We start from the raw sequence: 13,832 nt of genomic DNA, 5'->3' as shown, positions 1-13,832 counted from the left end.
AAGTTAGTTTGAATGTCAATTACAAGTCAAAGTTATAAAAATGCATATAATAAAAAAAAAGAGCTTACACATGTATTTTTCAGTATGCAAATGCAAAACTATTCACTTTTAAATAAAACAAACCTATTATTACATATCATGTATTATGCCTACGCTTGAAATCGCTCTATTCCGAAAACGGTTGATTTCACAGAATAATGCATAAGGCAATATTTGTAGATAATTTTATGACGAACATTTTTTCTATAGATAATCATTCGTCGTCGTTTTAAAAAATATTTAATTTTACTTATTTTTTTATTACATTTAAATAACATGTAAGTACTACATTTTCGTTTTGGCAGTGAAAAGTTATGTTTTTACTAAAATCAAGGCCTCATATGCACTAAGTTCTATATTTCCGGCTGATAGGGTAACCCTAAAATAAAAAGAAAAACAATAATTAGTAACATGGTGTAATTGTTTGTTTAAGATTAATTTAGAAAAAATGTTTTTAATTTCACGAATTGGAATTTTAATTTTTTACGACGAAGTCCTTACGTAAGCAAAAAATTTTTTTTCGGATTAATTTTTTTTTTTATAATTTGGTTTGGTTAACTGCCATGCGTTGCACCATGGTTAGAGTTTCTCAAAGCAGTTCTTTAAACTGTTGTTTTAAGTGGAGAAGGTCATACAAAAGTGTTGGACTCTGGTCAGACACAAATTGAACTGGAACAAAACCACTTTTTAGGGAATGAATGATTTTCAAGCAAAGCATAGGAAAATGGATGTTTAATCTCTTTGAAAAGCCCAGTGCTATTAAAACAATACAATTATACCTGGCCCCAATACAAACGGCAGCAAGCAAAATACCATGTAGAATATAGTAGACATAGGTATACAAGTAATGTTAAACATCTGGAGAGACCTTTTAAAAAATTAAATCTTAAGATCAAACAAAGAATTCTCAGCTAAAGGTCTTGAAGCCAAGGGTCGAAAACTGATAGGCAAAAAAATTTTGTAACCTAGGCGGCTTGTAATGTAGATCCTTAAAGACTTTTTTGTGTACTTACCCTTCCCCTTTAGTTGAAGACAAATTAATGATAGAAGTCTTGACGGTTTCTGGTAAAGTTACATCATAATCTCTTATATTGATTGTCGATGGCGAGCTGCCAACATTAGCTAAAAACACTAATTTCTCACCAGTTGTTAATGATCTATTGAAAAATAATAAGAGGTTGTAATTGAAAGCACATGAAATTTGTTAAAATTTTACCTTTCTAATATGAATACCCCTGCACTAAGAGCTTTGAATCTATAATTTCCATTTTGAAGTAATTTACTTGTTTTACGTAGATTAACCAAAGCTTTGTAAATATTTAAATGACTTCTCGTCGCTTTTCGTTCTACTTCAACATTTGTTGTTTCATAGCCAGCAGCAAGTGGCAGCCAAGTTTTTTCAGCTGTAGAAAACCCAGCATTTTTATTACTATTCCATTGGAAGGGTGTACGTGTTGGATCTCTAGTAAATTTCTCATAGATATCTGGATTAGAGTTGCATGCAGCTGGATCAACAGTATCTGCCCAAGATATTTCACCATCGATCATTGCGAGTTCTTCACCCTGTGAAATAAATAATTCGATACAAAAATATTTTAGAAACACTTAATTTTTTTTTAACGGAAAAGAATGCTATAATCTGATTTTAGCTTTTGTTCTTTTCTTAGAAAAAAACACAAAATATCGAAAACAAATCATACTTCATACCTGATAAGTAATACTTGCTCCTGGCAACATCATAACCAGCATATTCATAGTATCAGCTACTTCAATTCCATACCGACTTGCGGTACGCCTTCTATCATGGTTCCCAGTCTTCAAACAAAAAAATAAATGAATGCCTAAAGGTTCAATAGTTTGATGTTGTTTTATTTAAACTCACCACCCAATTTGCTGTTTTCCCTGCAGGCATGTTATCCAACCAAGCAGCAATACTCTTTTCTAGATCTGTTGCTGTAAATCCTTTGTCTAACATTGTAATCAAATTAAAATTGAATGGCAAATGTGCACCCTTTGTTGTAGCATTTCCATACATTGGCATAGTAAACCAAGCTGGTGCATATGTTTCTATTAACAAGACTCTTGTTTCGCCACCATGAATTCGTTGATAGTCATCCATGACGGTACGCCATTGATATACCATGTCAAGAGTTTCCGGTTGGTTTTGTGTGTAAATGTGATTCAAGTATTCATTATCATCCTTATCATCGGTAGTACCACTGAGTGGTTCGTCCGGGTAACGTCCTGTACTGTCAGGTAAAGCCTCGAATAGAACAGGAACTGCATCAATTCTAAAACCAGCAACACCTATATCCAACCAATACCGCAAGACGCGTTTCATTTCTTCCACAACCACTGGATTGCGATAGTTCAAATCGGCCTGTTGAACTGCAAATTGATGAAGGTAGTATTGTTGCCTCTCGTCATTCCATTCCCAAGCTGATCCTCTGAAGGCTTGAAGCTACATAACCAGCAAAATTGTTTTTTCGTTTATGTCTTTTAACATTTTTTAATTTTCCTTACCCAATTACTTGGTGGAAGTCGTTTTCCTCCGCTAGGATTCACAACTCCATCACTCCAAACAAAAAAGTCCTCAAAGCCTTTCTCACGTTTTACCGATTTCTTAAACCATTCATTTTCAGTACTAGCATGGTTTGGAACAAAATCCAAAACAATTTTCAAACCAAGTGATGTTGCCTTGACGATGAGGTTTTTCAAATCATCAATTGTTCCGTACTCTGGTTGAATTTCATAAAAACTTGAGATATCATAACCAAAATCAACCATAGGTGACTTGAAAATAGGAGAAAGCCAAGCTGCAGTTACGCCAATTTCCTTAAGATATTCCAATTTTGAGGTTATTCCATTTAAATCACCAATTCCATCGCCATCAGAGTCCATAAAAGACCGTGGATAGATTTGGTAAAATTGAGCAGTTTGCCACCAATCTTTGTTGGTTTCAGTTGTATCAGGAGCCTTGCAGGCTAGAATACCAGTAGTTAGTAAAACTACTGCTAATAGACTTAAACAAATGATACCCATGTTTCAAATGTACACTATATTATTGATTTATAATAAAATATTCACTGTTATTTATATAAAATTCAAAATCAATTAAAAATCAATGTACACAATAGATTACAAGCAATCTGTGATTATGTAAGTTGACAAACATTGAAACGCTAAGCTTATTCAATAGAAGAATCAGAGTTTCTATACTTTTGAGATTAAATTTCTCAATGAGAATATTTGTTCGAATTTTATATTTTTTACAAGCATCAGAATTTCTATACTTTTGAGATTAAATTTCTCAATGAGATTATTTGTTCGAATTTTATATTTTTTACAAGCATATGATACAAGAGTTTCAATTGTTTCGGATTAAGTAATAAACTTCTTGAGAAAATTTTCAGTTTGTTTAATTTTGAATGTTATGATACAATACCCAAGCAACTTGTAGTAGTTCGAAAACAAATAATTTAACCTTAACCAAAAACTTACGTAATATAGGACAAGAGGGTACACAAAGCATTAACGCCAAGAATTTAATTTTATTTTTATATATGAAAAGAAAGTACTGATAAGTAAAACAAATCAATATTACAGGTTTAGTTAGATCGAAGTTGCTGAAGTATAAGGTTCATTGGGTGCGTTCGTGAACACGAATCAGCTGTTCTTCAAATTTCCCATAAGATACACGAGTATTTAGAAATTTTTAGGATACCTTTGGATTTTTTTGCTTGTCAACACATGTTCTCGATCAGCTGCGATTAGAAATAAAGTGAAGTATCATACGACTGACTGACAAGAAGCGAATTTTAACGACGCACAGTGCGGTATTTTGGTCTTAACCTGGCCAAAAATATTTGGGCACATTTCCCACATCAAATAATGTACCAGATGACAAAAAAGTTATTCGGAAAGGAAAAATTTACATTCTGTTGGTACAGTAAAAGTCACTTAAGTGCTTACCCACTTACCTCCCGATTAGACGGGAGAGAAAAAAAAAATTAAAAACAAAAAAAAATACACGTACAATCCTGTGTTATAAGTTATAACTTTTCTTAAAGCTAGTAATCTATTCTTTATTTTATTTTTTGACTCAAGTTGTTTCATTAAATAGTTTTTGTGAAATTATGTTTTAAAGATGAAATTGAGAAAAAAAATGTTTCGTTTTTTAATTGATTCTGTATAAAATTTTGCAATATCATGAACATATTTATACCATTATTGAATGACCTGGTAGTTTTTAGTCAAATACTACATTCTAATAAATATTAAAGTTCCAAAGAATTAAAAAATATTTTTAAAGGTATCCGTGGATTTTCTTAAAAACATATAATACAGTCAAATAAGGAGAAAAAAGGGGTAAATCTCGGAATGAATGTTAGTAGAAATTTTTTTTGCTCAATATCTTCCTTTTGCCATTCTATAACATATCTCAAAAGTCTAGAAAAATCTCATGTCCGCTTGTCGCGATTTCAAGGCCAAATCGCGAAATGGAGATTTTCAAAATTAGCAAAAATAGGCTATGGTATTATATACACATATGATACATGATTTCAAGGTATATTTTAATGCTGATTCCAAAAAATCTAAAATTAAGACAATCTGACGTCTCTGGAAAAAGTTATACCTGTTTTTCATCTGTCAACTCATATTATTATAACAGTTGCAAACTTACTGCCGAAAAACCCTTAAAAGTTATGATAGACGAACCAAATTTTGCATGAAGATTTTAGAATCCATCATTATTAAAAATCAAAACGATCCCTTACAAAAAATATATACACCTACGAAATAATGGTATTTTTTGATGGAGGGGCAAATTTTAGGATATGCACTAAAGAAGATTCTTGTTCATCTTAGGAATAAGTGCAAATAGCCTAATTTTTTCATTTTAATCTTTGTTTGGATATTCTTTAATTACCCTCAAAAATCTAAAAAAATCTCATGTCCGCAAGACCTAATTTTCTTGGTTTGAAAATAAGGTGCAGATTTTAAAAAATTAATAAGAAAAGTTTAAATTTTTATATGTATACCAACTTAAGCGACATGATTTAAAGGTATTTTTTAACACTAATTCCAACAAAACTCACAAACAAGTCAACCTGACCATCCCTGAAAAGTAATGCACCTTATTCATGTTGATCTGACACAAATATCTAAGGTGTAGTTTTTCAATTTTTTTAAATCTGCACCTTATTTTCAAACCAAGAAAATTAGGACTTGCGGACATGAGATTTTTTTAAAATTTTTGAGGGTAATTAAAGAATATCCAAACAAAGATTAAAATGAAAAAATTAGCCTATTTGCACTTATTCCTAAGATGAACAAGAATCTTCTTTAGTGCATATTCTAAAATTTGCCCCTCCATCAAAAAATACCATTATTTCGTAGGTATATATATTTTTGTAATGGATTGTTTTGATTTTTAATAATGATGGATTCTAAAATCTTAATGCAAAATTTAGTTCATCTACCATAACTTTTAAGGGTTTTTCGGCAGTAAGTTTGCAACTGTTATAATAATAAGAGTTGACAGATGAAAAACAGGTATAACTTTTTCCAGAGACGTCAGATTGTCTTGATTTTAGATTTTTTGGAATCAGTATTTAAAAATACCTTGAAATCATGTATCATATGTGTATATAATACCATAGCCTATTATTGCTAATTTTGAAAATCTCCATTTCGCGATTTGACCTTGAAATCGCGACAAGCGGACATGAGATTTTTCTAGACTTTTGAGATATATTATAGAATGGCAAAAGGAAGATATTGAGCAAAAAAAATTTCTACTAACATTCATTCCGAGGTTAAACCCTTATTTGACTGGATTAATAATATTTATAAATATCTATAAGTAGAGGTCGCTTTTGAGAAGTTTTTTTTTTCAGGGGGTCTTTATTTTCGAGGGGTGCAAACTTGGGAAAACTCTTGAAATGCAAGATTGTTCTACATATCCAGCAGTTCAATAATATATAGGTTATGCAATGTTGTGACGTGTTGCGCTATTTTAAAAACACTAATGTTAAAAAAAAAACAACGAAAAAAGTGCAAAATTTTTAAGTGTGTATGTACTTCAACCCCTCCGTATAAAAAAAATAGAGTTGCATGCAATTGAATTTTTTTTAGAATACCATTCATACCTTGATTGTCGATGTCCATATCAAAATTTTTCACCAAAATCACTTTGAAATTAAAAAAAAATTGGATAATTCACTTTTTTATTAACTCGAAAAAAAAATCGTGTTTACGCAACAAATAGTCGTTTATTTATTTGTGGGGTGGAGCTTTTCATGGAAAAGGGATGCAACAAACAATAAAATTCGCATTTCCAGCCAGAAATAGACAAGAGTTTCACTCAAGTTCTTTCTGTTATTATTCATATATTTTAACAACTCTTATCATTTGATTTGCTTTAAGTATGAACCAGTTCTGGGGGGGGGGGGAAGCGGCACGCGCCCCCACCCCCCCTGGATCCGCCGTTGTCTCTACTCGAAGGGAGCTACCACCTAAGTCTTAGTATCAATAAGAACATCAAGATTAACGAATCGAATATAATATAATGAATATGTTCCTTATTTGGACTTGTAAAACACTGCCCAACACACAAACATTTTCCGTTGTTTATCACTTCATACTAAATTTAGGGTGCTGATTCCAAAAATAACATTAGTTTTTTTCTGTCAGCTCTAGTTTTTAAATTATTCATACAAGAAAAGGCATAGAAATTCATACAATTTTTTTTGTTAAATTTTTTTGTATTTTTATTTTACTTAGTGAACCGAAATACATTACATTCGAGACAAATTTTTCCAACAAAACTTTAAAAACGCTTGTAATAATAAAATAGTTTGAAATCACCTCCAAATTGTGAAAAATGAAAATATCTAAGAAACTAGAGCTCCTATAAAGCAACCAGTGTGATTTTTAGGCTTAGTGAACCCAAATGCATTTTGTTCGAAATTTTTTTGGAAAATGTTAACAAACAGTTAAAATAAGCATAACTTAAAAATAAGTACGAAATTACCCCTAAAATGTGGAAAGCTTAAATATTTCAAACAATAGAGCTCGTAGAAATATACGAATGTGATTTTCAGGTGTACTGAACCTAAATACATTAAGTTTATAATATAAATTTTTCTGGAAATTTCTAATAAACGCTCAAAATAAATAAAACTGAAAAATTAGTATGAACATAACCCCAAATATGAAAAATTAAATATTTCAAAAACTAAGCTGCTAGAAAAAAAAACCAATATGATTTTTGAGCTTACTACTGGACCCAAATCCATAAAATTAGATATAAATCTTTCTGGGGAATTTTAAAAAGTTGAAAATTGTTGGCCAGTGAAATCAAAGATTAACAAACCATACAGTCATTATGGGATCTAACTAGCGTGAGTACATTTTAAATAAATTGCACGACTGGGGTCGCACGTACTTGCTCTTATGCTTAAAGTAACTATAATGTTAAAGCTTTTTATTCAAGAAATTTAAAATTCGATATTTTGAAGAAATTTCATAAGTAGTATAAAAAAATTAAATCTGTTTTTATAATTAATAAAACTCCGTTTTAAAATATCTTAAAAAAAAAACAAATATGCCATTTTATTTCTCGTATAAAAAGGTATTTTTAGAAAAAAAATTTTGAAAATTGTAGGAGCCGTTTTTTAAAAAAATAATTTTTTATATATAAAATTTTTTAACATTTTTCAAAAAAAAAGTTGGTATGCCATTTTGAAGAAATAATTAATTTACACATAAAAACTAAATTTCAAAATTTTTCATTAATCCGTTTTCAAAAAATTGATTTTTCAAAAAAAAATTTTGAAATATTTTTTAAAAAACCAAAAATGCTTTTTTTGAAAATTTTCTAAAATTTTAATATTATCTTTACTTACACACTTTTGTATAAAAATTTTCATTTAAATCGGGTTAATTTTGTACGAGATATTCAGAAACGAAAAAAACCGTTCTATGACAGGTACCGTTAATAACGGTATAAAAAATATTTTTTTTATTTAAAAAGTTGGCCCTTATGTGTAGTATTACACACAAAAATTTTAATCAAAATCGTTAGAGCCGTTTTTGAAAAAAATTTACTTTTATATTTCCGTTATATGGCAGGTACCGTTAGTTTTGGTCATAAAAAAAAAATTTCAATTTCCCCTCTAGGGAATCACCAAAAACTGCTAACTACCAAGTTTGAAGAAAATCACTTCAATCGTTTAGGCTGCAGCTCCAGATAGAGACAGACGGACAGACAGACAGACAGACAGACAGAATTGCCGGACCCACTTTTTTGGCATTCTCCATCATCGTAATGTCATGTAAAATTGTTATCTCGAGTTCGATTTTTTTTACGAATCCTAAACTTGTTCTATAGTACCTATATCGCAAGTAAAAATCGCTAGTCACATGCATGCATTCGTTTTTGTTCACCATTTTTAAAAGCAGCTATTTTTGGTCTTATTTCAAAACTTAAAGTTCGATTCAAAATGCAAAGGGCTTTATATACAAACAAATTAACTGGTCTTTCTAGATAATATTGGGAGTACTTCGAAATTATCGAAATATCAAACTGCTGCAATTTATCATTCCTAAGTCATCCTGTAATAGGCGGATGTTTGAGTTTTGAAATCTGAAAAAAGTTGTGTTGTGACGTTAGCTAAGTTTGGATCCAGTTTTGAAAAGGGTATGTACAAATTTAAAGTTTGCCCATTTAAAAAATCGCGCAAATCTCAATTATGTAGGTATAGAGAGCCATTTGTCGCAAAGAAAATTTGCAAGGACCTTTTTGACTGGAAAAATACCTATCTTTCTTTCTCCAGTATAGACTTATACTGAGATTTATACTCAGAATAAACCTATCTTCAATACAACATCCAAACTTTGCTGATGTCACAGCTTTTTTCAGATCCCCTGCAGTCTTAACTCCTCATTGATAGAACTAGTGGTACAGATAAGTGCCTCTCGCTTAAGTGCCTTACCCGCATAAGTACCTTTGTTTTTTTAGAACCAACATTTTAAGGATTTTTTCATATAAAATTCATCTCTTAAGTACCTTTCGGTTAACTACCTTCCCCGCTTAATTACCTTCCATTTCAAATACTTATAATTGAAATAACTTGCAGAAAATTCTTAAGCACACATTTGAAACAAGTTTCAACTATAAGAAAAACTTCGTTTGCGATAGCGCTTCAAAAACTCAAAAATTTTACTAAAGGTAGAAACTAACTAGTTAGCTTTTTTAAACTTTCAAAGCAAATTTTGTTTGTGAAGATTATTTTTTTAGTTATCAAAAATGTTTTTTTTATTATTGAATAAATATAAGATAAGTGCCTATTAGCACTTAAGCGGGTTCTTGCGTGATAACTAACCGATTCTTATGAATGTCAAAGGTAGCCTGGGTGATGATGAATACGTTAGTCTGCCTGCATTTATTGGGAGCGTTGTCGAAAAAAAACACATCAAAAGTACCATTTTTCTGAACATCGATTTAGTGAGGGTAACCACTGACTTTTATTGATAGATAACCAACGCCACAAACACACTGATTGCAAATATATCAACGGCAGACATTTTAAGTGGGGCCAAAAACTCTCGGCAGACGATGCCGAAAATGCGTTTTTTAAGCTTTGGGGGTAGCTACTTAAAATTAGTCGCATCATGTAGCCCTTGATTCCCTTACAAAATATACCCATGACAGTTATTATAAGTGGCAGACGATCAAAGATAAAAGTACTGAAGATTTAGGAAAAGTGAAATTTGTCAGCATTAAAAATGGAAAGAAATTTAATTGGAAGAGTTTTGTTTTTGGCATTAAGCATGGAAGAAGTTTTTAAAGAAGGAGAGAAGGAACTACGGTAAAAACAGACAAAACAGTTTTCTTCAAGCATGTAGAAAAATCTGTAATAAGCAGAACTCCAAAGCATATATACTACTCAAAACAAAATAAGGGCCACGAGAAAATTTTTGCTTCTTCCGTTATTTTTTCCAGATATCATTCCGATATTAGTTTTTTATGAATGCCATTTTGTTCTCCAGTATTAATTTAACGATTAAATTAAAGTCTCACGTGTTATTTGTCTTCCGCCTATATTTAAAGTTAATTGCGTCTAAAATCGTGAAAAGGTGAATTTTTGATAAATGATTTTGGAGTAGTTTAAGGCAATTCCCCTAACTGATTCGGTTGTTTTTAAAAGTTTGACGAGTAATTTAATCATTATAGTGTAAAATGTCAGGGTCCCGACGTCATTTGCACACTGTTTCTGCTGCCAAGGCCGTAAGGATGCTTGAGGCTGGTCAGTCCCAACGTTCCATGGCCTTACAATTGGGATATTCACGACGAGCTATCCAAAACCTTTGGAACCGTTATCAGGAGACTGGGAGTGTATCCCGTCGTCCTGGTTCAGGAAGAATTCGGTCTACCACCGCTCAGGAGGACCGGTATGTGCGACTTAGTGCGCGACGAGATCGGACTGTGACCGCGCGCGCATTACAAAACCGATTACTCCGGACTACTGGTACCCTTGTCAGTGACCAGACCATTAGGAATCGTTTACACGAAGATCAGCAACGCTCGCGGAGACCTGTAACGCGCATCAAACTAACCCAGACTCATCGTCCAAATCGCTTAAGGTTTGCACGCCAACATCTTCAATGGAATGCGGAGGAATGGCGTAAGGTGCTTTTCACGGATGAGTGTAAAGTAAAGTTTTTTCGTGACGATCGGCGTATAAGAGTGAAGAAGTGGAGAAAGATTTTCTGATCCTTGCATTCATGAAAGTGACAGATTTGGAGGTCCTAATGTATTAGCATACAAGGTAAAACTGACAATGCACGACCACACACAGCCCGAGCGACTATCACTGCCCTGGAGGAAGCCGATATTGAGGTAATGGATTGGGCTGCGTACAGCCCTGACCTAAATCCCATCGAACACCTTTAGGACCAATTAAAACGTCGAGTCCGGGAAGCTGAAGAAGATGTACACGATCAACAACAGCTGATTCAATTGCTGAAGAGGTGCTGATGAAAATATCCACCATCTTATTCGGAACATGCCATCAAGACTCCAAGAATGCGTTTTGAAAAGAGGAGGACATACCCATTATTAAACTAAGAATATGGAGCAACATAACCATTGTTAAAACTTTAAAATTAAATTTTATTCAAGGTGTTATTAAGCTTGAAAAGTGATAAAAACGAAAAATAAATAAAAAATAAAGTTTTGTTTGCTTAATAGCAATCAAATTTGTGAAATTAAATGAGGTATTTATTGTTTTATTAATATTAATCAACATCAACGGGATATCTTTTGTAAAACACAAAATAATTTGAATATTAGTGGTGGCCCTTATTTTGTTTTGATGAGTATACATATAATATTGATGCAATTATCACTGACGGATTTTTTCTACTGCATACCTTAGGAGAGCTGCCAACGACATATAGTAAAATAGCCGCGTTTAAAATGTCGGTCATGAAGGCATGATTCTATTTGTTTTAATTCGTCTAGGAAAATATTTATGAAAAAAAGAAAATTACAACTCCATAGTTTTTTTAAGCTTCAACTACAAGTTCACAAGTACAACAGTAAATTTTTTTTTAAATAGGTCCTAGGATCAGCCCTTTTATGAGCGGTCAAAAATAGATCATTCTTTAAAATTTTAATTTCTATTTTTACTCGGGTTGACCATTTAAGTAACAATCCAATTAGAAGTATACAAATTATTTTGTTTTCTATTGAATTTCAATCCAAAATTCGCATTCACATCATAAGTTCCTTCTTGGTTTTTTGGTTGAAATCGGCTTTATGTAAAATTACACATCATTATGGTTTTGTGCACTCAAATTAAGCTCATTACCTAAGTAAGTTCTTGTAACACATTGGAGCAGGGTACCTACCAACATTTTCAATAAACGATTAAGTGTGTTCATTTCATGAATATCTAATTATTCGGCGTATTCAGCTACAATTGTATTTGAATTCTAATTTTAGCCTAATACTTAACAACATAGTAGGAGGAAGAATCCATTAGATGGTAAAATTCAAAAGCACACACATGAACTAGAAAGCAATTTACTTTTAAAGTCCATAATGGTTTTCAAATAATCATTTTAGAAATCATTGAACTAATAAATGAACTTCAATAGATTGTTTCCTCCGTGAAAAACACATTGAGTACCTATATAAGTAGTAATGACGCTATTTTTGGGAATTGCATTTCGTGTTCACATTTTGGCTTACTGAATACGAAAGCTTGAATGGAAGATACTTGGAATTTGGAAACATTTTTATTAAATGTTGAACACAAAGCTAAACAAAGGCACTATTGGTTTTAGACTGATTTTCCCTTGTGTAGGTAAATTTGTTTGAATATTTAGTCGAGATACATTTTTGCCACTGTTCAGATAAAAAGATACATTTTCAGCTGTCAAAAATGTAGTATGTACCCTAGGGTGGGTCAAAAAAATCGAAATTCTTTTTTTTGAATTGGTACTCCGAAAAATCGATTGCTAGACCCCTCTAGAATATACACACCAAATATGAGCTCTTTATATTAATGGGAAGGTCCTCCGCTTTGCAATTTTCGATTTTTACATCAAGCTTCTACTAAAAAAAAATAATTTTTTTATTAATTGACTTTTTAGCAAATTTCTTTTCATATTCTTGTAGGAAATTGAACGCTCTACAAAAAAGGCCATATACACTTTTTTCGTTTATCTAACCGTTGAATAGATATTTGAGGTCCAAAAATCGAGAAAATCTTTAAAAATTCGTTTTGTGTTCTTAATTTTGTACCAAATTGAAAAATTATAATGATCAAACGCGCAAGACATATTCTTGTTGGAAATTGATTGCTCCAAAAATATAAAAACATTTATTATTTTTAAAAAATTTCTAATTCACTGAAACTTCATTATTTTCAAATTAGCAAGATATATTCTTGTAGAGGCTTAAACGTTCTACAAAAAATTCCTTGGAATGAAATTGATTGCTTTAACCGTTTAGAAGATATTCGTATCCAAATCGCAATGCATACGGGTCATAAGAAAACTATTGAAATCAGTGAGCATTGGTTTGGATACGAATATCTTCTAAACGGTTAAAGCAATCAATTTCATTCCAAGGAATTTTTTGTAGAACGTTTAAGCCCCTACAAGAATATATCTTGCTAATTTGAAAATAATGAAGTTTCAGTGAATTAGAAATTTTTTAAAAATATAAAATGTTTTTATATTTTTTTTAACTTTGACCTCGAATATCTTTAGAACGGTTAGATTAATGAAAAAAGTTATTAAGACCTTTTTTGTGGAGCAATCAATTTCCAACAAGAATATGTCTTGCGCGTTTGATCATTATAATTTTTCAAATTGTTACAAAATTAAGAACAAAAAACGAATTTTTAAAGATTTTCTCGATTTTTGGACCTCATATATCTATTCAACGGTTAGATAAACGAAAAAAGTGTATATGGCCTTTTTTGTAGAGCGTTCAATTTCCTACAAGAATATGAAAAGAAATTTGCTAAAAAGTCAATTAATAAAAAAATTATTTTTTTTTAGTAGAAGCTTGATGTAAAAATGGAAAATTGCAAAGCGGAGGACCTTCCCATTAATATAAAGAGCTCATATATTCTAGAGGGGTCTAGCAATCGATTTTTCGGAGTACCAATTCAAAAAAAAAGTTTTCGATTTTTTTGACCCACCCTAATGTACCCTGCACTGAAAGCAGGTTAAATTACATACATTCTTGAAAGAAGGTTTTTGTATTTTTT

The 13,832-nt window shown here is 31.5% G+C and overlaps 1 protein-coding gene across 1 annotated transcript; it reads right to left on the bottom strand.

Moving 5' to 3' along the window:
* Window positions 1-305: 305 nt before the first annotated feature.
* Window positions 306-3,120, bottom strand: LOC129906701 (maltase A1-like). Its single transcript, XM_055982586.1, has 6 exons — window positions 2,563-3,120; window positions 1,922-2,500; window positions 1,747-1,854; window positions 1,256-1,602; window positions 1,053-1,196; window positions 306-418 (listed from the first exon to the last, which is right to left on the bottom strand). The coding sequence occupies exons 1-6, from the start codon at window positions 3,079-3,081 to the stop codon at window positions 352-354; spliced, it is 1,764 nt and encodes a 587-aa protein (XP_055838561.1). The 5' UTR covers window positions 3,082-3,120; the 3' UTR covers window positions 306-351.
* Between the last annotated feature and the right edge of the window lie 10,712 nt (window positions 3,121-13,832).

The sequence above is a fragment of the Episyrphus balteatus genome, chromosome 1, assembly GCF_945859705.1.
Source record: "Episyrphus balteatus chromosome 1, idEpiBalt1.1, whole genome shotgun sequence".
Taxonomy (NCBI): Eukaryota; Metazoa; Arthropoda; class Insecta; order Diptera; family Syrphidae; genus Episyrphus; species Episyrphus balteatus.
The sequence above is the reverse complement of the archived record's forward strand: the minus strand, read 5'-3'. Positions and strand labels throughout refer to the sequence as shown.